Genomic DNA, 26,571 nt, shown 5'->3' on the forward strand with positions numbered 1-26,571 from the left:
GAAGCCAAGAGCACCTGTAGTGTGACACGCTGCCTGGGGGGTTCAAACGAGATAATCCTGTGGCTGACGAGCCTTTGGACGCCTGTTTGAGAGTAAAGCTGAGGGGGGGTGAAACCCATCCATTCTACTCCCACTATTTCCAGTTCAGGCTCATGCTCTTGGGCAGGGGCGCCGCGAGGGATTTTGGGCCCCATGAAAATAATCTTTACTGGGCCCCCAAACAGAAAAACAGAACATCTGTTAAGCTATTTTACATAAAACATAAAACTATGCATTTGATGGTATTTTTGACGACCATATGGTCGTTAATCAATTTAATCTTCTGATTTCTTAAAAATACATGTAGAACATGTAAACTTCTCTGATTGGATTGAGAACAGTCTGCTGCACTTCTTTCAGTGATAGATGAATTTTAACAAAATGAAAAAGTCAGAACAAGCACAGAAACAAGTCCGCTATCAGAGGCTAAGAGGAGATCATTGGTAACGTTCACCAGTGCTGTTTCTGTGCTATGATGCACTCTGAATCCTGACTGAAACTCTTCAAACAGATTATTTCTATGTAAATGATCACAAAGTTGAGCTGCAACTATTTTTTCAAGAACTTTGGACAAAAAAGGGAGATTGGATATAGGTCGATAATTAGCCAACACTTCTGAATCAAGAGTAGGTTTTTTAAGTAAAGGTTTAATTACAGCAACCTTAAAAGTCTGAGGTACATATCCTGTCAACAAAGACCGATTGATCAAATCCAATATGGAAGTATTGATTAAGGGGAAAACCTCCTTGAACAGTCTGGTTGGAATTGGGTCTAACATACAAGTTGATGGTTTAGAAGAGACTATTGCTGTTGTTAGCTCAGAAAGATCAACTGGACAGAAGCTGTCTAAATACAAATCAGGTTCGAAAGATACTTCTAAAGCTGCTCTACTTGATGATACATCAGTGATAATAATGGGAAGGATTCCATCGATCTTCTCTCTGATAGAAACAATTTTATTGATGAAGAATCTCATGAAATCATCACTGCTGAGAGTTAAAGGAATACATGGCTCAACAGAGCTCGGACTCTTTGTCAGCCTGGCAACAGTGCTGAAGAGAAACCTGGGATTATTCTTATTCTCTTCTATCAATGATGAATAATAAGCAGTTCTAGCTTTACGAAGGGCTTTCTTATACGTTATTAAACTATCTTTCCAGACTAATTGAGACTCTTCTAAATTAGAGGAACGCCACTGTCTCTCCAGCTTTCTTGAATCAGAAGCAAATATCAGTATTTTTACATAAGTTCAGCAGCTTTTAGGTTACCACAAAGATACAGATGCTACTCCCATCACTGTCACTCACATAATCAGTGTAATTAAGCTGGCCCTCCTGGGCTTTAGCGCTGTGATAAAGTAGCTTACAGTCTTTAACACAATCACAGGTCAGTGTCTAAGGTAAATCATTATATTATTATAACTTTCTTTTATCATCTCAGAGCAGATCAGAATTTTAAATTTTATTGTAGGACAAAAAATGAAAATGCCTAAAAAAAGGTAAATCAAGCTTAAAATAGAGTAATTACAGCTCCAACACCCATGACTTGTTGAAACTGACAATCTGAGTAGCTCGTTGTTTGAGTTATCTGAGTTTTTGGGTCGGTAGTGACTTCAGACGCACTAATATGTGCTCTCAAACATAGAAAAGACAGATTTTTATGTAATATTTCCCCTTTAACATGCAAACTCAGTCTCATTTATCATCAGATCACAGAGGGGGTCAGTCAGCCATAATCTCAGACCGAAGTTCACCTTGATAGAGCAATTTGGCCACTGGACTCTGTTTTAAAATGCAGATTAGTGTGGGAACACACACAAGAGAGCTGCAGGTCATGTTCCAGTTCACTGCACCAGGAAGCAAATATGTTTAATTAAAAAAAGAGATGGAAAAATGCCTTTGGTTCGAATTAGAGCATTTATTTCAGCTCCAATGAGCAACAATATTACAGATATATATGTATATTTATGCTTTTATGTACTATCTATCTGCATATATATATATATATATATATATACATATACATATATAATTCTCTGTGGAATTTAGAGAAATAGAAATAAGACAAGAGAAAAGTAACGATTCCTTTGAAAGTTGGATGTAAATACAGGGAAAATGATCAGTTCGGATTAGATGACGTCCATCTGAGAGGATGAAAAATGAATGAAGGACAAAAGGATGCTTCCCATTTTAACCATTTAAAACTGGCATCAGATAGATCCCAGAGTTCAGAACACCTAGTTTCTATACATTAGTCTGAACTGAGACTCTACACTTGTTCTTTTAAGCTATAGGAGAATATATAAAGAAGAAGTGATCTATTCTGCAACAATCTCAGAGAAAACGGTTCAGCCAAAGAATAATGTTCATTTCAGTTCCATCTGGAAAAACAAACTATTTTAGCTCCTCAGTAAATGTGGATGGGGGTGGTGTGAATGCTGTGTTTGAGCTCCTCTGTGCCACAAACACTTCTTCGGGTTTTGTCTTGGCTTTACATGAACTGGACAAATGTGATTTTAACAAATGTGATTTTATTGGTTCGTAATTAACTCAGATTAGTTTCTAATGGGCTGTATCTTTGAAGCGTGTTTGCTCTGATGTGGTGCTACATAAATAAAACTGAATGGAATTGAAAATCAATTAGTTGTATTGGGGAAAACAAATGGAAAAGGAATTTGGTCTAAAATTGGACGCTTATTGGACAAATCTGGTCATTCATGACGAGCGCAGATGTCCAGTAAAAAGAAACGGCCCCCAGTCATGCACCGCCTGGTAACTCCATCATTTATTGTTGTTGTTGTTGTTTTTTGTTGTTGTTGTTGTTATTATTGTTGTTGTTGTTGTCAGAGACCAAACTCCTCAGCTCTGTGTGCTCCAGTGAAAAAGTGACCTCCAGCGGAGAAGAATCGCTTTTGCTTTCCTCGTGTTACTTTTCGGGTGCACGGTGTCCCGTATGCGCGCGCTCTTCAGCCCTTATAAAACCTTTGCATTATCAGTGGGCTGAGCTCAGTTATCTGCTGCTCTCAGATGTGATGCCTTCAGCTGCTCTTGGAAACACTGGCAGTCACTCAGAAACACCTACCGGCAGACGGACGTTTTTCTCTTTATTTGCTGATATGTGAATCCTTATCGGACACACCTGCAGCTCTCTGTATTATCAGCTTCAGTTTGGTCGATCTGTGTTGAACATTTTGTTAGTTTCACCATAATGAGGAAGTCAAACTATGACCCAAAGCTCATGATTCATTTGCGCATTCACATGTTCTCAGGATAATCCAGTTTAGGAGACATTTTAGTCTATTTTAACTCTTCTGTGAAACACCTTCGATGTAATGAAAGCGTTTGAAACACCATCTAGTTGTCCCACTGTCCCACAGAAGGATCCAACTAACGGGATCAACAAGTTAAACAAGTCAGAACTCCCTGTTTCATATGGGATCATCTAGTTTTTCAGATATATTATACCAAAACTGGAAGACAAGGAAGTCTGATTTTATTTTAATTTTTTTTTGTCTGACCACTAAATGTAGCAGAGAAAATAGTAAAATAATTTGCATTCAGTTTAAAGACTTGTTGAGTTTCTAAAAGAAATCCTGCAAAAGTCGGAGCTGAGCAGCAGCACGTGAACGCAGCAGTGGGAGGAGCCTGTCGTTGCTGTTGAGTAAGAGTCCGTTGTTGTGAAGGACAGACGTGAGGCTGAGGGGGGACTTCTTCACACATACCTGAGCCCTGAGGCCAGCCGGCGGTAAGTGTCACCCGCATTTTTCTGCTCATGCACGGAGAGGGGACCGGGGTGGTCCCCGGGGACCGGGGTGGTCCCCGGGGGCCGGTGAAGAGAGACCACCGAGGAATCTGTGTGCTGGCAGCAGCACTCAGTCTTCAGCATCAGCTGAGGGCTCAGACAGACTCTGGTCACTCTGGTTTTTACAGTTTTTTATCATCAGGAAGACTTCCAGCAGGACTTCCGTCCTTTTATTAAACTGCCTTTGATAGGACAGGTGACATTTATCGGATCTGGCTGCGGGAGAAATGCTCTGCTGCTCCACACAGAAGAGGAGCAGCAAATCCTGAATGATCTCAGGTTTTCAGCCAGAAGATTTGCGATGTTTTTCAGTGTGAAAGGTTAGAAAGCCATGAAACCAAACAGAAAGCAGCGTCCTCTTCTTTTATGGTCGGACACTGCTGCTGTGTTTGGGATCATCGCCCTGCTGATGAGGCAGTTTCAGCCCAGCTTCAGCTGTGGGACAGATGCTATCCAGAGGTGTGTTTGTGAGGATAAGGGTTGTATTTAAACCTCTCAGCAGTTACACCTCAGCACCAACACTGTTGCCCTGGACTGTGAATGTGAAGAAGTGCTTTACTTTCATTCTCCCAGATGTTTAACAGCTGGATTCAGATGCAGCTGTGTGACAGTGAAGGTCCAGCAGACTGTAGACCAACTCTGTCACCTTCCAGATGTGCAGAAAGTTTTTAATCATTTGAAAGTGTGCTGAACAATATGAGTGGTGTCTCATACCTTCTCATTATCCTGATGTGTAACGTCTCTTCACTCCCAGACCGCCATGGAAAGTGACATGAAGACGCCCCTGTTGGCCACGCCCGCCTCTGACCACTCGGTGCTCCTGTCCCGGGATGAGGGAGGTTCTGTCATCGCCATCATTGGTTCTGGAGACTTTTCCCGCTCTCTGTCAGTGCGACTGGTGGCCTGTGGTTTCCGGGTGGTGGTGGGGAGCCGCAGCCCGAGCCGCGTTGCCAGGGGTCTGTTTCCCGATGGGGTGGAAGTGCAGTCACAGAGGAAGGCGGCGGCCGCAGCAGAGAAGGTGGTGTTCGTCGCTGTGTTCCCGGAGTACTACCACACCCTGGAAGGCCTGAAAGAGCCGCTAGCTGGGAAGGTTCTGGTAGATGTGAGCAACGCCACTCGCATTAAGGGTGGAGCGCAGTCCAATGCAGAGAGGCTGGCCGAGCTGTTCCCTCAGAGCAGGGTGGTGAAGGGCTTCAACGTGGTCTCTGCCTGGGCCCTGCAGACTGGAGCCCATGATGGGAGCAGACAGGTGAGGTGTTCAGCTCAAACCAACCTGCTAGTTCTTCAGAATAGATGAGATCACTGTTAGATTTAATGAGGAACACGTTAAAGTGCTGTTTGCACTTCAGCAGGTCGAAGATTACAATGAAATCTGTTCAAATGTAACCAGAATGGTATCTTCAGACTCAAATGGCCGACTTCCTGTTAGGTTTAGCCAATCGCTGAGATGTTACATGGAACTGGTGTATTTCTTCATACTGAAATAAGAATGACCAAATAAATGAACCCCCAATCCGGTCCTCGGGGGCCGCTGTCCTGCAGGTTTTAGATGTTTCCTGCTGCAACACACCTGATTCAGATCAGTGCATCATTAGCTGGCTGCTGCAGAACTTAACAATCTTTCAAAGAGATCCATTTAATCTGAAGCAGGTGTGTTGGAGCAGGGAAACATCTAAAACCTGCAGGACAGCGGCCCTCCAGGACTGGAGTTTGACATCCCTGCCCTACAGCTATGTGCAGGAAAAGCAGTAATGAAAGTTCAGTTTCTGCACCATGCCAGAGCTGACAGTAGGTGGCGTCCCTGAGGCTGAGATGGTGCCTGCAAACTGCTCTGACTGCACAGTAACAGAGTAGAGAACATAAAGACATGTTTACCTCTGACAGCACCCACCAGTACTGGGCTGATAAGGTACCAGAGGACTGGGGGCCCTTGGTCCATTTTACTCATGACTTTCACATATCTGGTTGCTGTGATGGTGACTTTTCTTTGATTTCTCTTTCCTGTTCCCTCCTTTTTCTGATGAAGGGGAGGGAAACTGGAATTGAGATCCAGCCTTCTTGTGACAGATGGAGAGGAAGAGCGAACAAGATGTCCCAACTTGAATGTGATTGGCTGTGCAGAGTGCAGCAGGCAGGGTGCTCTGCACATAACTGTAAACTTGGCTGTGCCATTTCTCTTTGTAATCGTAATAAAAGACTTTCTGAGTGGATCATGTTTAGCTCTGTTACATCTCTGCTTCTCTGGCAGGGATTTGTTTCACACTGAGTTGATGAAACTCTCCTCGAATGAAAGTGACTTTGGTGCTGTTCACCTCGGTTTGACAGCCTGCTCCTCCTGCTCCTCTCCAGGTGCTGATCTGCAGTGACTGCTCTGATTCTAAAGCCACGGTGCTCCAACTGGCCCGTGGCCTGGGCTTCAGCCCCGTGGATATGGGGGGTCTTTGTGCATCTACAGACATTGAGGAAGCCCCACTTATCCTCTTCCCTTCCTGGAGTTGTCCCATCTTGGCCACCTTCCTCCTCTTCCTCTTTTTCTATGTGTACAGTTTCCTCAGGAACGTCCTGCTGCCTTACCTGGACCACGGAGAGAACAACTTCTACAAGCTTCCACTGGTCACAGTCAATGAGACGCTGCCGGCCGTGGCCCTGGTTACTCTGGCGCTGGTTTATCTTCCAGGTAAGGAGCAAAGTTTAAATCAGTCCTGCAGTGCAGACGACAGATAACACCGCAGCTGTGCAGCTTTCCTGTTCCACTGAGGCAGAAAATGAACTCCAGTGTATCATGATTCTGTGCAGGCTGCAAACACTGAATTATGTTCTGTCACTGCACCGATGTGGAGTCATTCACATTCAACTCTGCTCCTAACTCGCTGTTTTAAGCTTTGTAAATGGGTCTGAGATACCCTGTAGTTTAAGATTTTTAATTAGTTATCTAGTTTGTCTTTACATCGTATTTTTGGGTTTTGACTAAATGAGCTGCGCGGTGGTGTGGTGGTCAGCACCTCACAGCAGGGTTCCAGGTTCAACTCCCAGCTGGTTCTGTCTGTGTGGAGTCTGCATGTTCTCCCCGTGTATGGTTGGGTTCTCTCCAGGTTCTCCGGGTTCCTCCCACAGTCCAGAAACATGCTGTCAGGTTAACTGGTGTCTCTAAAACTGTCCTTAGGAGTGAGTGTGGTTGTTTGTCTCTGTGGGCCCTGTGATGGACTGGCGACCCGTCCAGGGTGACCCCGCCTCTCCTCTGATGACCCGCTGTAGGCCAACAGATGACTGGCTTAACTTCACATTTAGCCTCTTCACACAGAAGTAAGCCCCTGTCTTTAAAGAGAAATGCTGTTCTTCCCTCAGGGCTGCTGGCGGCTGGGTTTCAGCTGGGCAGGGGAACCAAATATAAGAGATTCCCTGATTGGCTGGACCGTTGGTTGTGTAGGCGGAAGCAGCTGGGCCTGCTGAGCTTCCTCTGTGCTGGACTCCATGCTGTGTACAGCATGTGTCTGACACTGCGCAGGGCTGCAGGCTACACACTACTCAACGCAGCTTACCGGCAGGTGAGCACGTGCTCTACATGCGCTCTGTGTGAATACGCTGCTGGATCCCTCAGCTCATGTGGGTACCTTTCTGTCAGGTGAAAGCTGGGGTTGAAAACTCCTGGGTGGAGCAGCAGGTCTGGAGGTCTGATCTTTACCTCTCCTGTGGAATTCTTGGCTTCGGAGTCCTCTCTCTGCTGGCCATCACCTCTCTGCCCTCTGTGGGCAATGCTCTAAACTGGAGGGAGTTCACATTTGTTCAGGTGAGATCAACTGTCTTATTTATCTGTCACAGTAAGCAAACAGAACCAGTTTGGGCCACTGGCTCATTTCCATCTGTGGTCCCAGGGCAGGAAAACTCAAAAGTTCAAATTAGATAGAAATGTATATCAAGCCACTGAATAGAAGAACAAAACTGAGTTTCTGAAGCTAAACGCCCACAGCTTGTGCATGAACTCAACGTCTCTCCTTTTTAAGGAACAATTCCTGCAGCAGAGTCCAAACAAACAAAAGCTGAGGCGTGTTTGCATTAAAAATAGAAGAAAACTGAATTATTAATCAAACCCAAACTTTTAAAACACTCTTAAACATGTTAGATCAGCTGAAATGGTACAGGATGGAAGCCGACCAACATGTGTACGTTCAGCTGGACTCCAGGTGCTCTGCACATGCTCCATCTTTTAGTGAGAGCAGTAAAGTGTGCCTGAATCCAGCTGAACAGCGGAGGACGGCCCTGAGTGGCTGCATGTGTAGTCAGGAGTCCAACAGCATGCATGAGGCAGAGCTCCAAGGGTTTGAATAAAGCCAACGTCTCTCTCCGGGCTCAGATTGTTTTCTGCATGAATCAGTGGGGAGAATAACTCCTGAAATGAATGATCCTAAATCGCTGCCTGACGTGCTAAAGTTGGACTATAAAGACTATAATTAGAGGCTTCATAGTTGCATTTATACTCATAAATGCATAATAGAACGGTATGAACGGGCCTCATATAGAACATATAGAACAACTCAGTTCTGGTCCAAAGGGCTGGCTTTCAGTTCAGGTTACCTGGTTCAGAGAGTAGATGATGAGCAGAACTCGCAGGTTAAAATGCCAACTTCTAAATTCCCTGACTGACTTTAGGTGATCGTATCTGAAACTGAGCATATGCTGGCATCGGTTACCATGGTGACCGATGGGGTGCCTGCGTGGAGCGACGGGTGATATGATGTAGAACAGAGTCACATTGAAGGAAGGAAATGTTGATCCAACGACTTTAAACACAAATGCTGCTCAACAGAGCAGAAGCAGAGAGAGAATTTGAGCTTAGAGAGGCTGAGACAGGAGAAGCAGTACCAGCAGTATCTGACCTTTTCAGATTATCTATGTAATCAGACGAGTATTTCTGTCCTGTTTGTGTCTGCAGTCAGGACTCGGCTACGCTGCCTTAACCCTGTCCACCATGCACACTCTCTTCTTCGGCTGGGACTTTGCCTTCTTCCGGGGGGCCTATCCGTATTACCTCCCCCCGCTGTACCTGCTGGCCCTCGTCCTGCCCTGCACAGTGATGGTGGGACGGCTCCTCTTGGCTCTGCCGTGCCTGAATGTGAGGCTGGCAAAGATTCGCAGAGGCTGGGAGAGTGCACAGCCCTGGGCCCCAAAGGACCCGGAACCTGGAGGCTCGGCTGATGCAGATTCCCAACGAAACTGTGATGTCTGAGGGAGAAGATTCAGGAAGAGCACTGCAGGGACGATTATGGAAGCAAGCCTGGACAGCCCACATGTGCCTTTTCTCTGCAGACACTTTTAGGTTTACAGAAGGACTGGAAGTTTGGACACGCCTCTCACACACACACACACGTCTTTATTTCAGCTCATTTGTAGAACAGTGCCGAGGACAAATGTGCTGAGTGTGCACAGCTGTCATCAGAGCAGGAGCAGGACTTTTCAAGAGTTCAGAAGATGAAAAATCCCAATCCGTTGGTGTTATTTCATAGTCCTCTGTGCTGTTTTACCATGTAGGAAATATACCGAACCTGTGTTCACTGTAAGGGATATGCCAAGATGTTTATGCAGCTGTGGTAAAAAGTAAGTGAACCCGGTTCAGTTCTAAGACTCATAAAAGATAATCTGCAGGTGTTAAAACTCAGTCACTCCACCCTCAGCTGAACTCATGACACATTCCACCGTGTCATTATTTATTGAACCAAAACTGAGACAAAACACAGAAGCAGTGTGTGAAAAACTAAGTGAACCCCATGATGTCAACACCGCTGTTAACAGCATCAAACCAAGTTTGAAACCTTTTGAAAAAGCTCGTGTTTAATTGATCTTTTTTATGGAATACATGCTTAAAATGCTCTTTTTGGAATATTAATTTGCTTTTTGCTGCTATTTAAAGTGTTGCCAATCTGTTATTTCTTGTAAGTTTGGATTTTAACCCTATAAAGCACTGTGGGTTTCACTCAAGTATGAGAAGTGCAATAAAGCTGACTGTGTCAGGAGTTCTAAGTGCTCCAGATGTCATTACCTGCTGATGAAGGCTGCAGAGTAAAAGGATCTGAGGTCCATCAAGCATGCTCCACAGCATGGGCCTCCTCACCCAACAGACACTGATCACGACAGACTGAACCAAAATGGAAATATTTCATGCTTAATTACAAGATAAATCCTCAGCTCCTCTCTGAAACATAAAAACGTTAATGGAAAAGTCAGTTCAAGATTGGAGTGATCTCAAATAACAGCATTAAACACATTATTCACAGATAGAATTCATTAATAAGCTACATATCTGCACTGAAAACACAGAAAAAGTCCTGATTCAGCCCTTTTATTTCAATGAAAACAGGAAACAGCTGCAGTGATTCACTGAGTCATGATCAAACATGAACCTAAACCCAGAATCTGAGGCAGAAACAGAGTTTTTTTTCTCAGTTCTGAGCAGCTTTAAAGTGAATCTCTGGTCTGAGCTCCTTTATTCTCCAACTCAGCCTGAACCCTCTGAGACAAGCTTTCTGTCATTTCTTTAAGGAGTCTTCAGGAATAGTTCTCCAGGCTTCTTGAAGGACATCCCAAAGCTCTTCTTTGGATGTGGGCTGCCTTTTGTTCCGTTCTCTGTCAGATGATCCCACACTGCTTCAATAATGTTGAGGTCCGGGCTCTGGGGAGGATTCATCCCTCCATAAGACCTGTTGCCACTGATTTTCAGTCCACTTCGTGGACAAAGAGAACATGCACACTCCATACTGAGAGAGCCCAGCAGAGATATGCTCTATTGTTGTCATAAGTATGGAAAAAGAGGCTTCATAAGTCTCCAGCACTCCGGCAGAAACAGATGAAACATTGCCATCAAGTGGTGATATGAGAGAACTGCAAGACGTTTTAAACAAGCGCAGTTACAGCAACAGGAGAAGTTTATTTCTTTAAATATGAAAGTAATTTTCATATTTCAGTCCCAATTTCTCTTCCCAACAGTGAAAGAAAAAAACTTGGTTTATTGTATCGTCCAGCAGGCGCTTACATATAATGATTATCTGCCTGGTTTTGATCACCAAGTCTTTTAAGATGACTTAAGATTCATATTGACAGTCTCAGTATTTCCTTCAGTTCTTTATTGGAGGTTTGGAAAATCCCGTTCCTCCGTCAGCCCCAGCAATGTGTGGCTGGAGCTCAGATAGCTCCTGGGTGGTACTGAGGGATGGGAACACAGTGGCTCTGCCCCGGAAACAGCATCTTCTGCAGAATTGAGAAAAACACAGAAACAAGTTGTCTTTGTGACTGCACTGACCAGATGTTTGATTAAAGCTTGACGGGCGTGTGTCACGCTGGTTCCACACTGAAGTAGACACTGATGTCTCCTCGCTAGAACGCAGGAGAGCTTCTTATCGAATCTGGGAAACGCGGCCATAAGAAAGATGAATCAACTCATTTTCTATCACATCTGTAGAAAACTCTAAAAAAAAACTCTATACATAATTTATATTAAGAAGTTGTGAAGAAGAAGGTTCGGAAGCCACAGATTTCATCTTCACTCTTTAAATTAATTGGTCAAAGTCTTTCATCACCAGCAAGAACTCATGGTTTCATATTCCCAAACCCTTATTTGATGGAGTAAGGGGTTTTTGTCCAGCTTCCAGCTCTCGCACCGTTGGATTGGAAGTTTAGAACAATTAAGAACAAGTGGTTGTTCAGTAAGGACTGGGCGGATGTCTGCTTAAGCACAACTGGATCACTGATAAAAGAACATGTAACTTCATCATTTCGGCTGAATCTTTTTGATGTTTTCATGAGTCTAACCGCCATTACTCTACATCTAATTCTACCTTCACAAATGCAAATATGCAAAGAAGAAACCAGAATTTTATGTGTTTCATATGACTTTTTAAAAGGCCCTTAAACTCACAAAGAGTAAGAATCTTCTTCTTTATTATAAAAAAGAGTTTGTTGCTACAGTTTTATTTAAAGCTAATGTGGAGAATGTTTTCCACCAAAAAACCTTATTTTAGATGAGACATGTATATAGTAAGTAAGTGAGTGAGTCAGTGTTATTTATACAGAACTTTTCAAGAACATCCGTCACAAAGTGCTCCACGATAAATAAAAAATAAGTAATAAAAGATAATAATAATAAAAGCACATTAAAGCATAGCATATAATCCAGTAAAAGGAGGACCATACCCTGTCCTCTGCGTGTCTGATTGGACGTTTAGAAGGCAGCACGAGCCCGTCTGAAACAAGGAGGAAGCGCTCTGTGATCGATTCATCGGGTCTGAACCAGCTGAAAGTTCTCGATTTATCGTCACTCCCCGTTTCTACCAGTAGTTTCTTAGACTGAAGAGCACATGCAAAGGTACCAGGAAGAGACACGAAGAGGACCGACAGAGAGCCGGTGCTGTGGGGAGCAGGACTGCTGCGGGTGGAGAGGACATGTCCGCCGAGGCCGTGGTCACGGTTCGTCTGGTGCGGTCTTTCCAGCACAGAAACTTCAAGCCGGTGGTGCTGCACGGAGTCCAGCTGGACCAGAGTGTGCAGGACTTCATGAGCCTCGTCAGACACGGTCAGTGAACAGAACCGAGCCGAGTGTGATCCTTTCCGAGCATCATGAGCACAAAAAGGACTTCCTCCCACTGACATGTCTCCTGTCTCTGCTGTCTGTGGATGTGATTCACAGAATGAGAAAGGATGGAAGAAAAACTAACCAAGCACAGGATTTAAATGGTTTCCATAGTAACATTTCATTCAGACTTCACAGTACTGGCTATAGATTTATACATATACATGTAAGTGTGTTTGTGTGTGTCTTTGGTCACATGGCTGCAGAAGACGTCTGCTTGCTGGCCTCAGAACAGTCACAGTTGAGGAAGTGTGGGAATAAAACCTTGTGTGAATGACACCTGCGTTCTTAAACCTCTTTCCTGCTGCTGCCTGCTGGCAGTCGATGACTTTAGAGAAACTGATCTGTTACCTGTGAGCAGTTTGATTCAATAGCCTTAATGTTATAAAGGATTAATGGACTAAACCTGAACTTTTCTTCCAGATATCGCTACAAGAGCAGAACTTCCTCCCCCCTTCAGGACCTTTGCTTATGGTATGTGCGTCTGATCTCAGGTCAGAACACTTAAAACCAGGAAAGCTGTCCAGTTGCATCCCATTCCAGCAGGATTTCCTTTTCTGTGACCAACATTAGAACTAAAAAGGGACACAGTCTGTGGCCAGAATTCAGATCATTTAAAGTCTGTTGATTCTGTTTCTTTGTGATTTCAGACACAATGAAGATCATCCACCAAGCTCATGGAGCAAAGGTATGAAGTGTCTCTGCAGGCCTTCATTCATCGACCTGTGAGAGAAATGTTCACACTTCTGTCTCTGGAACAAAACTTAGAAAGCTCTGAGTTACCCAACACGTGCAGTCGTACACACATTAGGAAGAAATCCATCCATTTTTCAGTTTTCCCACATAAAAATGTGATTTTATTCCCATAAGATTTTATTTTATTGCCATGGCTCTCTCTCTGGTGGTTTTGTGACGGGCACTGCATGTTCGTGTGGGCTCTGTTGATGTTTGATGCGCTGTGTCTTTCCTCAGACTAATGAGTTGGTGATGAGTTTAGACGACGATGAAAAGCTCCTTCTGCATGAAGACCAAACCCTCAGAGCGGCTGGCATCGGTAAGAGCTTTGAATTGTCCATTTCACACGCTGCTCTGTTGTGTTGGTTTCACTCGGTCCTAAATTAAACTTCAGTCAAGACAATAGTCTAAAAATGTCTAAAAATGTTCCAGCATTTGCAAGGTTTCCGTTGGACAACAAGAAGTATCCAGGAGTTGCTTCTCAGAAACGCAGTTACTCTCTGCAGCAGCCATAGTTTGCTTTCTCCCCCATTATAAGACGTCCAGCAGCCCACTTTCATTTTCTGGATCTAATTCTAGCTCAAACGTGTACTGTTGGATTTCAGACGTTTGAGAGTTGAACATCCTGCTATCTGCCCCGGTGGCAGATTCAACCAATCAGAAAGAGAAAGCTCTGCCTCCCCCTGAAGTCATTTAAAGTTAGGATGGGTCCAGAGCTAGTCGAGAGGTGTCCAAGATTAGAATAAAATGACAGGATGAAGGCTGAATGGAGGAGGATAAGACTAAGTCTGATGTAGCAGAGACGAGGCAGCCGGTGGGGGGGGGATGCTGTCAGCTAACGTAGGTGAAGGTGAAGCAGCCAGGTGAGTTCCAGACACCGTTTAAAGCAGCCGGCCTTTCCATTCAGATCCAGTCCCAGATTACATGTGCATGTATTTCAGAGGAGAACTGTGTGGATGAGAAATAATAAGTGTGAACAGCTGGGAGCCCACTTTTCTTACAGTTTCATCTTCTCTTTAGCAAATGAAACAGAGGTGGCCTTCTTCAGGAAAGAAGACTATGGTCTGTATAAAGCAAACCCCCAAAGTGCCTGGTGACCCCGGAGGGGCCGCTCCGGCCGATGCTACAGGTCCAGCATGGAAGAAGCATGTTTTTGTGTTTAAAGCTTATTATTTTACTTTTACTATCTTCTGCTAAGTCATTGGTTGTAAATGTTGATTTAGAATATGTTGAATAAACCTTTTGACACAGTTTTTTAATGTTTTAGTGACAGTAATGTGCACAAAGCTGTCAGTGTGGTCAGGAATAACACCTTAAACTGTGTTCTGGTTAATTCAAGGCGAAATAAGTGACCTGCTCCAGGAGCCACTCTGCAACAGCCCGCTGTGTACGGGAACTTCTGCCAGCGTTCTCACCCTCTCACTGCTCGTGTAGCTTGGAAAAGTATTTTATATACAAGTGATTTTCCAATGAAGCCTCATTCAGAAAGCTGAGCTTAAACTTAAATTAATTCTATTTGTTTTAATCGTCACTGAATTCAGTGGAAGTTTAAAAAAGCTTTATATAAAGGACCCATACATGTTATAGCTTATCAGAATCCAACTATCCTGCCACAGGCTTTCTTCTTCTTGGGTTTTAACATCCGTTGGTAACCAACACAGCAGGTGCATTGATGCCATCTTCTGCACTCGACCTCCCCCCTGTCCCCTCTGACAGAGCCTGACTGCTGGCCTCCTTCCATGCTCTGACGTTACATCCTAATCTGTAAATCTCTCTGGATGAAAGCATCTGCTGAATGCAGAAACATTTACTATTATCTATTAATCCAGACTGTCTCATAAATTCAAAGAATATCTTAAATTCTCAGCCCTCTGGACAAATTCTTAAGACCTGTAATGTTCATTCCCTGAGCTCCAGACTTCCTTAGTTCCTCTATCAATGATTTTCTGTCGGTATCATAGTTTGGACGGGGCAGTATTATCCTGACAGATGAACGTTTATCCCTTAAATGAGCAGAAGCTCCCCTGAACACTGAATTGTTCCAGCTGACAGGCCTGCTGGCCTCGGTCTGTCCGTGGATCAGCTGTAGTGGACCACAGGTCAGCCGGACACAATACGCACACCTGATTGGTCACTTTTTTCACGCCACCCACTCAATCATCGCGATAACACGGCAGCCTCCGGGTCAGCCAATAGCGCTTCGGGGGCGTGTCCGCAGCGGCGTGCTGAGGCTCCAGTGAAGTGGACTTCATCCTCCCAGACTGCAGCCTCCATCAGTGACCTGTGCGGAACCGCCAGCTGTTTGTAACGCAACCACCGAGCTTCCTCAGAGATGGCTGACCTCCAGGTGAGTGTGTGGGGGGGTCCGGGCCCGGAGGAAGCCGCTGGGGGGGTCCGGGCCCGCAGGAAGCCGCTGAGCTACCCGACATGGAGGCGAGCCGCAGCCCTGCCCCCCCTCTCCTGTTTCTTAGGCCGTTATCCGGCCTCCATCAGGCGTTTACGAAGCGCGTGGAAGCCTATCAGCCCGATGGCACGGGTCGCGTGCGCAGAAGTACAAAGCAGCTCATGTTGTTCTCCACGAGCTCGGGTTATTTGATCTGTCAGGGGGTAAATGCCCCCCCCCCCGCTGCTCACATGAACAGCGGACCGCTGTAACGTGGCTTTGTTTCCGGGGACTTTGACCACAAAGATGAACGGGACCGCTGCGGAGCCGGTCACGTGCTCACAAGGTCACATGATGGGTGAAGTTCAACAGGAGCAGGAGTTCGGAACAGTGTTGAGACTCTGGACCCTGGAAATGCCTCCAGCCTGATCCCGGACCTCAGAAACATGGTTTCCCTGGGCTCTAACCTCTGACCCAGTTGGCACAGACCCACAGAACCACTCGGCTTCTGTGCACAGAACCACAGAACCACTCGGCTTCTGTGCCAAGCGCTGCCTCCTTCTTGGAGTCTGAGAAATGGTTCGGTCCTGAGGTTCTGCTTGAGAGTTTCCCCCTGTAACATGCGTTAGTCTGCAGGATGCAGGAGCCTGTCCCGGCCCAGAAGAGAGAGCTCTTAATTAGCTTGTTCTGGGGGCTGTAACCATGTTGGTGGGGGGGCAGTCATCAGAGCTGAAGGTGGCCAGCTCAGAGTGATCCAGTTAATGTCAGCCTGTCTCTCCTCCACAGGCCCAGTTTGATGCTGCAGCAGCTGAGGTGAAGCAGCTGAAGGCCAAACCTGCAGATGAGGAGATGCTGCAGGTTTACTCCCTGTTCAAGCAGGCCAGCGTGGGCGACGTCAACACAGGTGAGGCCCCCCACCGCAGCCAGGGCTCTGCCTTGACCTCTGTTTACACTGAAAACTGGAGATGCACAGGTTGTGTGTGGCTGACCGGCCCAAAGCCCAGCACAGACACAGAAATATTAACCTTTATTACAAGCTTTGATGTGGGGAAACACCAGCTTAAAAGCTCTTTTAGCCTGTTCTGTTGCCTGCTCAGTCTCTTCTCATTATGTTTGGGTTCTGTATGCAGTCAGGCTGCATTTCACATCAAAAGCAAAGATCTATGCATTAATTAAATGAAAGAGATAAAAGTTAAGTCCGTCTGTGGTGCAGCTGTGGAAGTAGGCTGCCACCTGCTGGATATTTACTGACCCTGCAGCTGTGGAAGTAGGCTGCCACCTGCCGGATGTTTACTAACCCTGCAGCTGTGGAAGTAGGCTGCCACCTGCTGGATATTTACTGACCCTGCAGCCTCAGGCTGACCCTGACTCAGGCTCAGAGTTCACATCGAGCTGTTTTAGCAGTGTAATCCAAAGCCTTCCACCTGCAGGTTAGCAGCTAACTGGTTCTGTGTCTTTCTGTCCTGCTGAAGCTCGTCCAGGGATGTTGGATTTCACCGGAAAAGCTAAATGGGATGCCTGGGAGAAGCAGAAAGGTGTGTAGACACTTTTTTTAAGCACTTTCCTGTATGTAACAACATTTTTGACCTTTCCGCTGTGATTTTCAACTCCTCCCACCCGCCACCATTGTAACACGATTGGGAGCTGGATGATTATTGCAGATCCTGTATTTAATGTATGTATTTAATGCCTTTTCTATCAGGAAAGAGCAAGGAGGACGCCATGAACGAGTACATCAAGCTGGTGGAGGAGCTGAAGCAGAAGTATGGAGTCTGATGACGCCTGCTGTGGACAGCTGCTGGGTGTGTTGAGACCACCCCCAGCCACCCTTCATCCCAACTATGTGAAATGCCTTAAAACCTGAGGAGCACGTCCTTACACTGAGCTCTGGTGAGCACCTCAGGGACCACTGGTCCACGGACATGAAGCTGCTCTGAGTGCATGCTGATGTCAGTCTTCCACCGCCTGCTCTTACTCTTCATGTACCTGAGAGAATCCTGCCATTTCAAAATAAAACCTATCTTCTCAAAGCACTGTGTGGTCTTCTGAGGGCTTGGACTGACAAAGTCCAACGTCTGGACAGGTTTCATTACACTGAACCCACGATGACCCAACTTTAAGCCATCAGAGAACCGGCTCAGAGACAGATTCTTCCCCAGAACCATCAGAACTCTAAATACTCATAAAACACACTGACTTTAAATCTTCTCATGCAAAATAAATCTCTGTGCAGTCAGCCTGCCCCTCCACCTGAAGGCGCACTACACTTGGCTAGTGCAGTTATATATATATAAATATACTTTTATTCACCTAATTTCATTGTATGCATGTTCAGTGACAATAAAGGCTTCCTATTTCTATTTCTAAAGGGAGCACAGCTGGCTGCATCCAAACAGTGGTTCCACTCAGCGGCAGGACAGTCCCTAAAAAAGACCACCAGTCTCCTCCATGTTAAGCACTGCAGGGGAGATAAATACAAGAACTACTGATGGACTGAAGCAGCATTTTTAATTAAAGGCGTCCCGACTTCTTTTAACCTAAAAATAAATAAATGCAAAACATATCAGCAACAAACTGAAGACGACTGCAGTACAGGTTAAAGTGACCTGTCCTGCTGAGTCAGGCCTGCTGGCACCTGGGCAAAGGGCACCAGCGTCCAAACGCACTGTTAAACCGTCCCAATTCAAAGCATTTCATGGAGACAGCAGGTGTTTGTGTGAGTAAAGCCTCGCCCAAGATGCTCTGCTTCTAAATGTCCGTCAGTGTGCCGTGAGTTAAGCCAATATAAATGTCTGTTGGGCAGCCAGCTATCAGCTGTCCAACAGACATTCAGCTGGTGTGCGTGCACGTGCACGTGCGTGTGCACGTTTGGGACACAGATGACGCTGGAACCGGTAAGACCGGAAACACTGATTTCCACAGACTGCTTTTAGCTTCCTCTGCTTTCTACACACACTCACCACATCTTCATCTCCAGCACAAAGAGGCCCTCCGTGATGTTTCTCCTCGCTGTAACTTTTTATGTCGCCTCACGTTTTTTTGACACGGTTTCGAGCCAGTCGTGACGGTGTGTGATTACAGCAGCTGTGAAAAACATTTCCCTGAGAATCTCCAGTGTTCACGTGTGATTAAGGCTAACCTGGATGTGGTGGAAGCCAGCACGGCCGGTTGTGGTTGCCTGGTCTCTGCCATCTTTGGCCTGGGGTACCACATTATATCCCAGGCCAGGAGCCAGGCCAGGACTCAGGCTGTGGAAGGGTCCAGAGGTCAGCTGTCCGCTTTTCTGTTCATGACTTTAGTCATGGCTCAGTAAATGTCCTTAATCTAGTTTCTACACCTCCATCTCAGTTCCTGAGCAGAGAATGAGACACTAAAGTGTTCCTCTGACTTCCAGTGGGGCAGCTGGCCGCCCCTCCTGGTTCGGGTTCAGATGGAGGTCCCATCGTGTTATCGGCCGCCCCTCCTGGTTCGGGTTCAGATGGAGGTCCCATCGTGTTATCGGCCGCCCCTCCTGGTTCGGGTTCAGATGGAGGTCCCATCGTGTTATCGGCCGCCCCTCCTGGTTCGGGTTCAGATGGAGGTCCCATCGTGTTATCGGCCGCCCCTCCTGGTTCGGGTTCAGATGGAGGTCCCATCGTGTTATCGGTGCGTGGGGGACTGGATCAAAGTGATTAACAGTGGAGTTCGTTGGCCTCCTTGGTGAGGCACAAAAAGAGAGAGGGTGGGCCAGGACAAGGGGGGGGTCAATCAGCATATTTTTAAAATATTAACATTTAGATATACGTGGATGTAGTGATATTCTAGGTTCATTTTCATCTTAAATGCGAGTGAAATGTGCTGAATACGAGGAAACTTAGAGGAATTAAGTTTAATTTTAATTTGTAAGCTATAACTTCTTGTTACAGTTGCCCCCCCCATAAAAAGGCACATCAACCTGCAGACGTACTCTGTATATGATCTGAATATTGTGCATTCACTTGTTCTTTTTAGTCGAGCCACCACCACAGGGCCCCCCAGTGATCCCACCCCATACTGCAAGCCAGCATCATCCGCAAGCCTCCAAAGCCGCCAACCAGGCCAGATACATAGCCCCCCCCCAATGACCAACCCGGCCCCCACAACCCGAGAGACCACCAGAACCCAAAGCCACAAGACAACCCACCACCCCCACTAAGTGATGGAGCTAATCAGCAGGGACCAGAGAGAATTAAATTCAGCCAATTGATGTTTCCATGCTAATATAATGTAAAAGAACATTTCTAAGAACATCCCTCACCCATCTGGAGAGCAGAAACTCCTACGTCTGTCTGCTCTTCATGGATTTCTCCTGAGCCTTCATCCCACAGACCCTGGTGAAGAAGCTCTCCTCATCTGGACTGAGTCCAACTCTGGGGAACTGGGTCCTGGACTTCCTGACCAACAGACCCCAGACTGTCAGGATCCACAACACCATCTCCTCCTCCATCACCCTCAGCACTGGCTTGCCCCAGGGCTGTGTACTGAGCTTCCCCCCCGTTCACTTCACAGTAGTGGGGTGCATCACGAACAATAATGAGTCCAAATATCGGAGGAGCAGCTGTGGAAGTGGTACCTGGAGCCAACACTTCCCACCTGGTCAGGAAGGCCCACCAGCGTCTCCACTTCCTCACGAAGCTTCTGAGAGCTGGACTTGGGAGCTCAGTTCTGAGGAGCTTCTACCACTGTGTGGTGGAGAGCATCCTCTGCATCACCGTGAGGCAGCTGCACGGCTGCTGAGAGGAAGCCTCTGCAGAGGGTGGTAAAGGCTGCACAGAGGACTGTGGGTAGCAGCCTTCCCAGCACCTCGGACCTCTACACATCACGATGCAGGGGGAGGGCCCTGCATCCATTGGCCTCTGCGCTCTGATTGGATGCAGAAGATGTCAGTGGGCAGTGATCTTTCAGGTGTTGTTCATCCAAAACACGCTTATTTCTCCGCTGCCTGTATTTCCTTTATAGCGTGTTTCAGCAGCGAAGCCGGAACAGAAGCAATTAAAAAAGTAGCCTACAGCGACAGCAGCATCCTTAGTAACCACCATAGCAACGTTCCAAACAAACATAAACTTTACAGGTTAATAAGTAACAAACTGAAGCTTGCATACATTCCCTGAAGGAAGATTGTAACAATAAAAAGTACATTTTTCGCTTTCAACAATTCATTATAATGTTGAAACTATTTTAAAATGTTTGTCTTCCTCTGTGGATAAAAGGCACGTCAGCCTGGCTTCAGGCTGTGCGCAGGCGCACTGGTCGCTCATCCATCCATCCATCACCTGCTGCTTCTCCAGGGGCAGCAGCTTGGGGAAGGATCTCATTCCCGACCCGCAGAGAGCATTCCTCCCTCTTCCGGCTGGGGACCATCGTTTTGGATTTGGAGGTTCTGATTCTCATCCCAGCCGCTTCACACTCGGCTGCGAACCGCTCCAGAGAGAGCTGAAGGTCACGGCCCGACGGTGCAAACAGAACCACATCATCCGCAAACAGCAGCTCGTGTTGATGGATATTCTTAGGATTGCTGTGCATAACTTTTTGTACGTTTTCATACGAGCTGTGGGTGAGAGCGGCCTGCTTTGTTAAGGAGAAACTGTTCTGAAATAGAAGATGTATAACTTTTCTTAATATTGTTGGAATATACTATTTATATCTTTAGCAGCGAAAAGTTGTGTTTTATAACCAGTATAGTATCTGCAAAGATTTATTTCCTTTAACTGTCTAGCTAATTTTTCCCCGCCTTCATAAAAGCTTGTTTTTAATTTATAAAGTGCGTATTCTGCTTCTTTATTATTATAGATTATTTAAGTTTACACAGTCTGTGTTTCAACAACTCTAATTCTCTACCTTTTATTGCCTTTTCTAAATCTTGAATCCTGCTAAGATTCTCTCTTTCTTTTTTTTTTTAGCAGCCCCTGCTATGAATTTTCCTCTCATATGTGCCTTTGAGGCTTCCCACACAGGAGTGATATCAAAAAAGGTTTTTAAATCTTCCTCTTTTGTCTTTTTAAAAGTTGAGTTAATCCGATGTTTAGTCTCATCTACCTGGTGACTACGTCACGATGGTTTTTACAGAAGCGACCATGGCTTAATGCGAAAAGTCAGGGCTCTCAAGTCTCACGAGACACACGCATTTCAACAAGTTCGCACGCTCACACGCCACACATCGTATTTCTCAGGCTGAAAAAAAAGTATAATATAAGTTTCTCTGGCGCAGCACCTTAAGGAGGCGCTGTTCATGCGCATTGCGTTAGGTGCTGCACGTGCGCTTTGCATGATTATAAAAGTAACCCCAGTCCCATGTAGCTATGAAATATTGGGCTAATGTGGCAGGTTGGTGATGCTAAACACCTCCTCCCTGAACAAGGTGAGGACAGGCTTGACTAAGGCTGCATACATTCAAAGATGAGAGATCAAAGAGATGCTTCACTACCCCATAAACAAATGTGAGCTCCTATCTTCAATCAGATGGATTTTAAAACTAACACCACCCTTTTATCTCTGACTTTTAACTGTATATGAAATTACTTATCAAACATATTTACACTTCATGAACTATTATTTATTAGCAACACAAACATTTTAATATCTGTTTATGAATGAATGGAAATAAAACCCACAGGGCTACATAAAGAACTTTGGAAAAGGTAAAAACGTGGATTAGCAGAGTGCTAATAGGTACACGGAAAAAAGGTTTTTTTACCGTCAGTTTCAGCTGTTACCGTTACTTTAAGAAAGGCTTGGATGTGTATTAATGGAAATACCTGGATTCATCAACGAGAAATAAAACAGCGAAACTACGGCATGAATATGGTGGTTTGTGAGTAGTTTAAGGAGCCCAAAACAGTAACATACGAGTCGAGCCAGCTGTACCAGCCTGCTGCTAATAAATACAGTGGTTTTGGAGTAAATATTAATGTAAATGCAATGAATTTGCCAACTTTTTTAGCTAAAAAATCTAAACAATTAGACAAAACATTCACGCCACACAGACCAACAAGAAAACTAATCTGTGTCTAAAACCTAGAAATAACAATTTAATATTGTTGATTTAAAAATCCTGGAGGAAACTGTTCGGCATCTGAAATCAACAACTGGACATAATACCAGGTTTCCCACATCATCACAGCTCTGAAACAGCTCTGGTCAAAGTGTTAAAACGACATTAGGTTGAATACTGATTCTGGTTATGTTTCAGTCCTGGTTCTGTTGGACCTCAGCGCTGCATTTGATACTGTAGAGAATCAGTTGCACAGGCTGGAAAACTGGGCTGGACTTTCTGGAGCGGTCCTTAACTGGTTCAGGTCCTATTGAGAAGGCCGGAGTTATTTTGTTACAATTGGCAGCTTTGAATCTGAGCGAGTGGCCATGACTTGTGGAGTCCCCCAGGGGTCAATTCTTGGACCTCTTCTGTTTAACTTGTATATGCTCCCTTTGGATCAGATATTGCAGAACTTTAACATCAATTATCACAGTTATGCAGACGATACACAACTTTATGTGTCTCTGTCACCAGACGACTGCAGCCCAGCAGACGTACTGTGTCGGCTGTGTCAGTGTCTGGAGGAAATAAACTCCTGGATGAGAGAGAATTTTCTACTATTAAATGAAGACAAAACTGAGATCATTCTGTTTGGTAGCAAAGAGAAGAGGGTCAGCGTTGGTAAATACCTTGAGACTCGGGCCCTTACAATCACTGACCAAGTTGGTAACCTTGGAGTGTTGATAGACTCAGATCTGACTTTCAGCAGCCACATCAAAGCTGTCACCAAGGCAGCTTTTTACCAACTCAGAAACATCAGCAGAATTAAAGGTTTTCTCTCCCAAAAAGACCAGGAGAAACTCATCCATACATTCATCTCCAGTAGACTCCATTACTGTAACGGTCTTTTAACTGGACTTCCCAAAAAGAGCATTAAACATCTGCAGCTCATCCAGAACACTGCTGCTGGAGTTTTAACCAGGACTAAGAGATCTGAACACATCACACCAGTTTTAAAGTCTTTACTCTGGCTTCCAGTCAGTCACAGAATAGATTTTAAAAGCCTGCTGATGGTTTACAAATCCCAGAATCTGTGATATGTTCAGAGAATATAAACCCAGCAGAGCTCTTAGATCCAAGGTCTCAGGTCAGCTGGTCCAGTCCAGAGCCCAGACTAAACCTGGAGAAGCAGCATTTAGCTGCTATGCTGCAAACAAGTGGAACAAACTGCCAGAGGAGATTAAACTGTCACCAAATGGAGACATTTTTAAATCCAGGTTAAAAACATTTCTTTTCTCATGTGTCTGAAATCAGCACGGTATCTTTTAATTTATCGACACTGTTGCTTGTTTGTATTCATTTAAATTATTTTATTTCTTTCTATTTATATTCTGTTACATATTTTTAATGCTTTTTCTGCTCCCTGCTGCAATGCTTTTATCTTATGTAAAGCGCTTTGAATTGTTTTGTACATGAAATGTGCTACAAATACATTTGACTTTGACTTTGACATGCCCCACACCAGATCAGTCCCAGGAGGTAATTGTGGTAGGAAGAACTGTGACACTGACGCTTATATCTTCTGCGTTCTACGTCCATAGCCACTGGCTGCAGCTGTAGTCTACCTAAAGTTACACTTTACGTCACTTTGTTTGCTTGACTGGGTTTGTTTAGGGGCTACTGGTTAGCAGATGAGAGGCTAACGAGCTTCTTTCTATCCGGCTGCTTCAGCTAAGGTAACAAGATAATAAGTGCATTAAAAATAAATAAATCCAGCTATTCTCGGCTTCTGTACGAAGGTACTGTATTGGAACATTTTATTTAGCCTTATGCTTGTGTCTCATCACTTGTAAGACTTGGTCTTCTTTCTCAGGCACTACATGCACAAGATGTTCCAGTGAAATATTTCTTCTGTTCTTGTGAAACTTGGTCTCCTTTTCCCGGCATAAGCTGTTTCCAATCAAACATTTCTGTCTTTCATTGTTCATTCTGTTTTAAACACTCCACAAGGCCTCATCAAGAGATAGGAGGAGGTTAGCCTGCATAGTCTGATACATGAACCTTCTTTGCTTCTCCTGTGTTCGACACGCACTGAAACTGTAGGGCAGATCTGACACAGGTGCTCTGTGTTGAAGTCTCTCTCTTGTACAAGAACTGTTCAATAAACCTGCCTGAGTGAGTTTCACCTGAACAGTGCTTGGATAATCACTATTATTTCTTCCACCACAGGCACTATTTCACGTGCCAGTCTTTGACATCTGACACAAACTACCTGGCCTGAGGATCTCAGCATGGACATACCCACAGAGGTCTGGCAGTCGGTTCTGAAACGTGTCATCGATCAGTTCCCGCCACTGGGTTTTACAGCGTAAAGTTGTCCGTAAAGTAAAATCCGATCCAAACTGTGATAAATGCCACCAAGAACCAGCTCCTCTCTCTCAAATGTTTTGGAGGTGCCCCACTCTGTCTCTGTTTTTGACTGTTGTCTCTTAATATTCATCCCTCACCCTTAACTGGCTTGTTTGGTGTCTTACCCACTGACCACTCACTGCCGTCTCCTCTTATTGAGCTTGTAGCTTTTCTCTCTTCTAGCGAGGCGAGTTCTCCTGATGCACTGGATGAGCCCCCGTGCAGCTTCTGTTGTGACTTTCTGTGGACGTTCAATTGACCTAATATGCTATACTCAGTTGTTAAAGATGCGAAGTCACGAAGCTTCAAAGATGAGACAGATTCAGCTGGTTCGCGGTCCAAAGATGGTTTATTGCAGAGTTACAATATGACCATGCATGAGAAGTAGCCCGGTCTAAGTCTGAAGTTTCTTCTGAAAGTTCCCCTCTTTTATACAATTTGGGGCCTTGTGGCTGCTCCTCCCCGGGCCCCTCCTTCCATATGGCGTGATTTTCCCCATCTTCCACCATTATGTCTTATCTACTGTGTTTTACCCGAGGATGGGCCCATTGTCTTATCTTTTTTTAAACCCATTCATTTCATACCATAGTCCCTCCTACTAGCGCGGACATCATATCCTATCTTTGCACTTAGTGTGGACATGGTGGCCAGTAGTTAGCTCGGTGATCATTATTTCGACTGTCTTTAGCGTGGAGGCCATACATTACATTCCTAACTACAAAACAGATGGTGTTTGCTGTGTAAAGCCCCTCTGGCGCCTTATTGTCCCACCTGCATTCCTTAACGATTGACTCAGGGCTACATATTGGTATTCAAGGGTTGCTAGAGTCAGAGCTTGACACCACACTTCTCAAACACACTGGATAAAGGATAAAGTTCCTCCAATTTCACACCGTCTCCACTGATTGATGCCCCCCCCCCATTGAAGCTTTTTGTCCTTGTTTTATTTATTTACTTCTTATTTTTACTATCTTGTATTAGTTCGTTTTTTCATATATGCACTTTTTATTGACCTCCTCTCCATGGCTGTAATCCCTTTGTCTTGGTCACATGACCTCTGGTGCTATTGTCTTCAATAACATTTCATGTTTTCAGTCATGATTGTGCGGATTCAAATACTGTATTAAATGTTTATGTGTTGAAAATCCTACAAATAAATCATACAAAATACTAACAAGAGAAATGTATTCAAACTACCTCTCATTGGCTCCTCACAAAATCCAATTTGGGGTTTAATATAACTCTCTGAGTCACACTTAAGCTTGAAATGCTCTGTTGTATTTCAAAGATCTCATGATATAATATATAAAAGGGTGGAATGCTCTCTCCGGGTTGGGAATGAGATCCTTCCCCAAGTGGAGGAGTTCAAGTATCTCGGGGTCTTGTTCACAGTGAGGGACGAAGGGAGCGGGAGATTGACGGCGGATCAGTGCAGCGTCTGCAGTGTTGCTCTGCACCGACCCGTCTGTGAAGAAGGAGCTGAGCCAGAAGGCCAAGCTCTCTATTTACTGGTCAATCTAGGTTCCCATTTATATTTCTAGATTTTCTAGAAATCCTCACCTATGGTCACGAGTTGTGGGTAGTGACTGAAAGAAC

The 26,571-nt window shown here is 45.1% G+C and overlaps 3 protein-coding genes across 3 annotated transcripts; all 3 read left to right on the top strand.

Annotated features, from left to right (window-relative positions):
- Positions 1-3,699: 3,699 nt before the first annotated feature.
- Positions 3,700-9,851, top strand: steap3 (STEAP family member 3, metalloreductase). The gene is made up of 6 exons (XM_072397799.1): positions 3,700-3,783; positions 4,595-5,089; positions 6,190-6,517; positions 7,186-7,385; positions 7,463-7,627; positions 8,771-9,851. The coding sequence occupies exons 2-6, from the start codon at positions 4,601-4,603 to the stop codon at positions 9,062-9,064; spliced, it is 1,476 nt and encodes a 491-aa protein (XP_072253900.1). The 5' UTR covers positions 3,700-3,783; positions 4,595-4,600; the 3' UTR covers positions 9,065-9,851.
- Positions 9,852-12,270: 2,419 nt separating this feature from the next.
- Positions 12,271-14,361, top strand: cunh2orf76 (chromosome unknown C2orf76 homolog). Its single transcript, XM_072397800.1, has 5 exons — positions 12,271-12,400; positions 12,881-12,931; positions 13,108-13,145; positions 13,430-13,511; positions 14,213-14,361. Exons 1-5 carry the CDS (start codon positions 12,271-12,273, stop codon positions 14,287-14,289), a joined length of 378 nt encoding a protein of 125 aa, XP_072253901.1. The 3' UTR covers positions 14,290-14,361.
- A 1,070-nt stretch (positions 14,362-15,431) lies between these two features.
- On the top strand, positions 15,432-17,605 carry dbi (diazepam binding inhibitor (GABA receptor modulator, acyl-CoA binding protein)). The gene is made up of 4 exons (XM_072397801.1): positions 15,432-15,539; positions 16,362-16,479; positions 17,048-17,110; positions 17,278-17,605. Exons 1-4 carry the CDS (start codon positions 15,525-15,527, stop codon positions 17,349-17,351), a joined length of 270 nt encoding a protein of 89 aa, XP_072253902.1. The 5' UTR covers positions 15,432-15,524; the 3' UTR covers positions 17,352-17,605.
- Positions 17,606-26,571: the final 8,966 nt, after the last annotated feature.

Source organism: Leuresthes tenuis, unplaced genomic scaffold (assembly GCF_036924035.1).
Source record: "Leuresthes tenuis unplaced genomic scaffold, fLeuTen1.0.hap1 SCAF_12, whole genome shotgun sequence".
In the NCBI taxonomy this organism is placed as follows: Eukaryota; Metazoa; Chordata; class Actinopteri; order Atheriniformes; family Atherinopsidae; genus Leuresthes; species Leuresthes tenuis.

What these genes read in the sequence shown, in the direction of transcription:
- steap3 (XM_072397799.1), top strand. Translation starts at nt 4,601, where the DNA reads ATGGAAAGTGACATGAAGACGCCCCTGTTGGCCACGCCCGCCTCTGAC. An exon ending in CCCATGATGGGAGCAGACAG is followed by an intron (nt 5,090 to 6,189) that starts GTGAGGTGTTCA and finishes GCTCCTCTCCAG; the next exon opens with GTGCTGATCTGCAGTGACTG. An exon ending in TCAACGCAGCTTACCGGCAG is followed by an intron (nt 7,386 to 7,462) that starts GTGAGCACGTGC and finishes CCTTTCTGTCAG; the next exon opens with GTGAAAGCTGGGGTTGAAAA.
- cunh2orf76 (XM_072397800.1), top strand. Translation starts at nt 12,271, where the DNA reads ATGTCCGCCGAGGCCGTGGTCACGGTTCGTCTGGTGCGGTCTTTCCAG. An exon ending in CATGAGCCTCGTCAGACACG is followed by an intron (nt 12,401 to 12,880) that starts GTCAGTGAACAG and finishes CTTTTCTTCCAG; the next exon opens with ATATCGCTACAAGAGCAGAA. An exon ending in ACCAAGCTCATGGAGCAAAG is followed by an intron (nt 13,146 to 13,429) that starts GTATGAAGTGTC and finishes GTCTTTCCTCAG; the next exon opens with ACTAATGAGTTGGTGATGAG.
- dbi (XM_072397801.1), top strand. An exon ending in CGTGGGCGACGTCAACACAG is followed by an intron (nt 16,480 to 17,047) that starts GTGAGGCCCCCC and finishes GTCCTGCTGAAG; the next exon opens with CTCGTCCAGGGATGTTGGAT. An exon ending in TGCCTGGGAGAAGCAGAAAG is followed by an intron (nt 17,111 to 17,277) that starts GTGTGTAGACAC and finishes CTTTTCTATCAG; the next exon opens with GAAAGAGCAAGGAGGACGCC.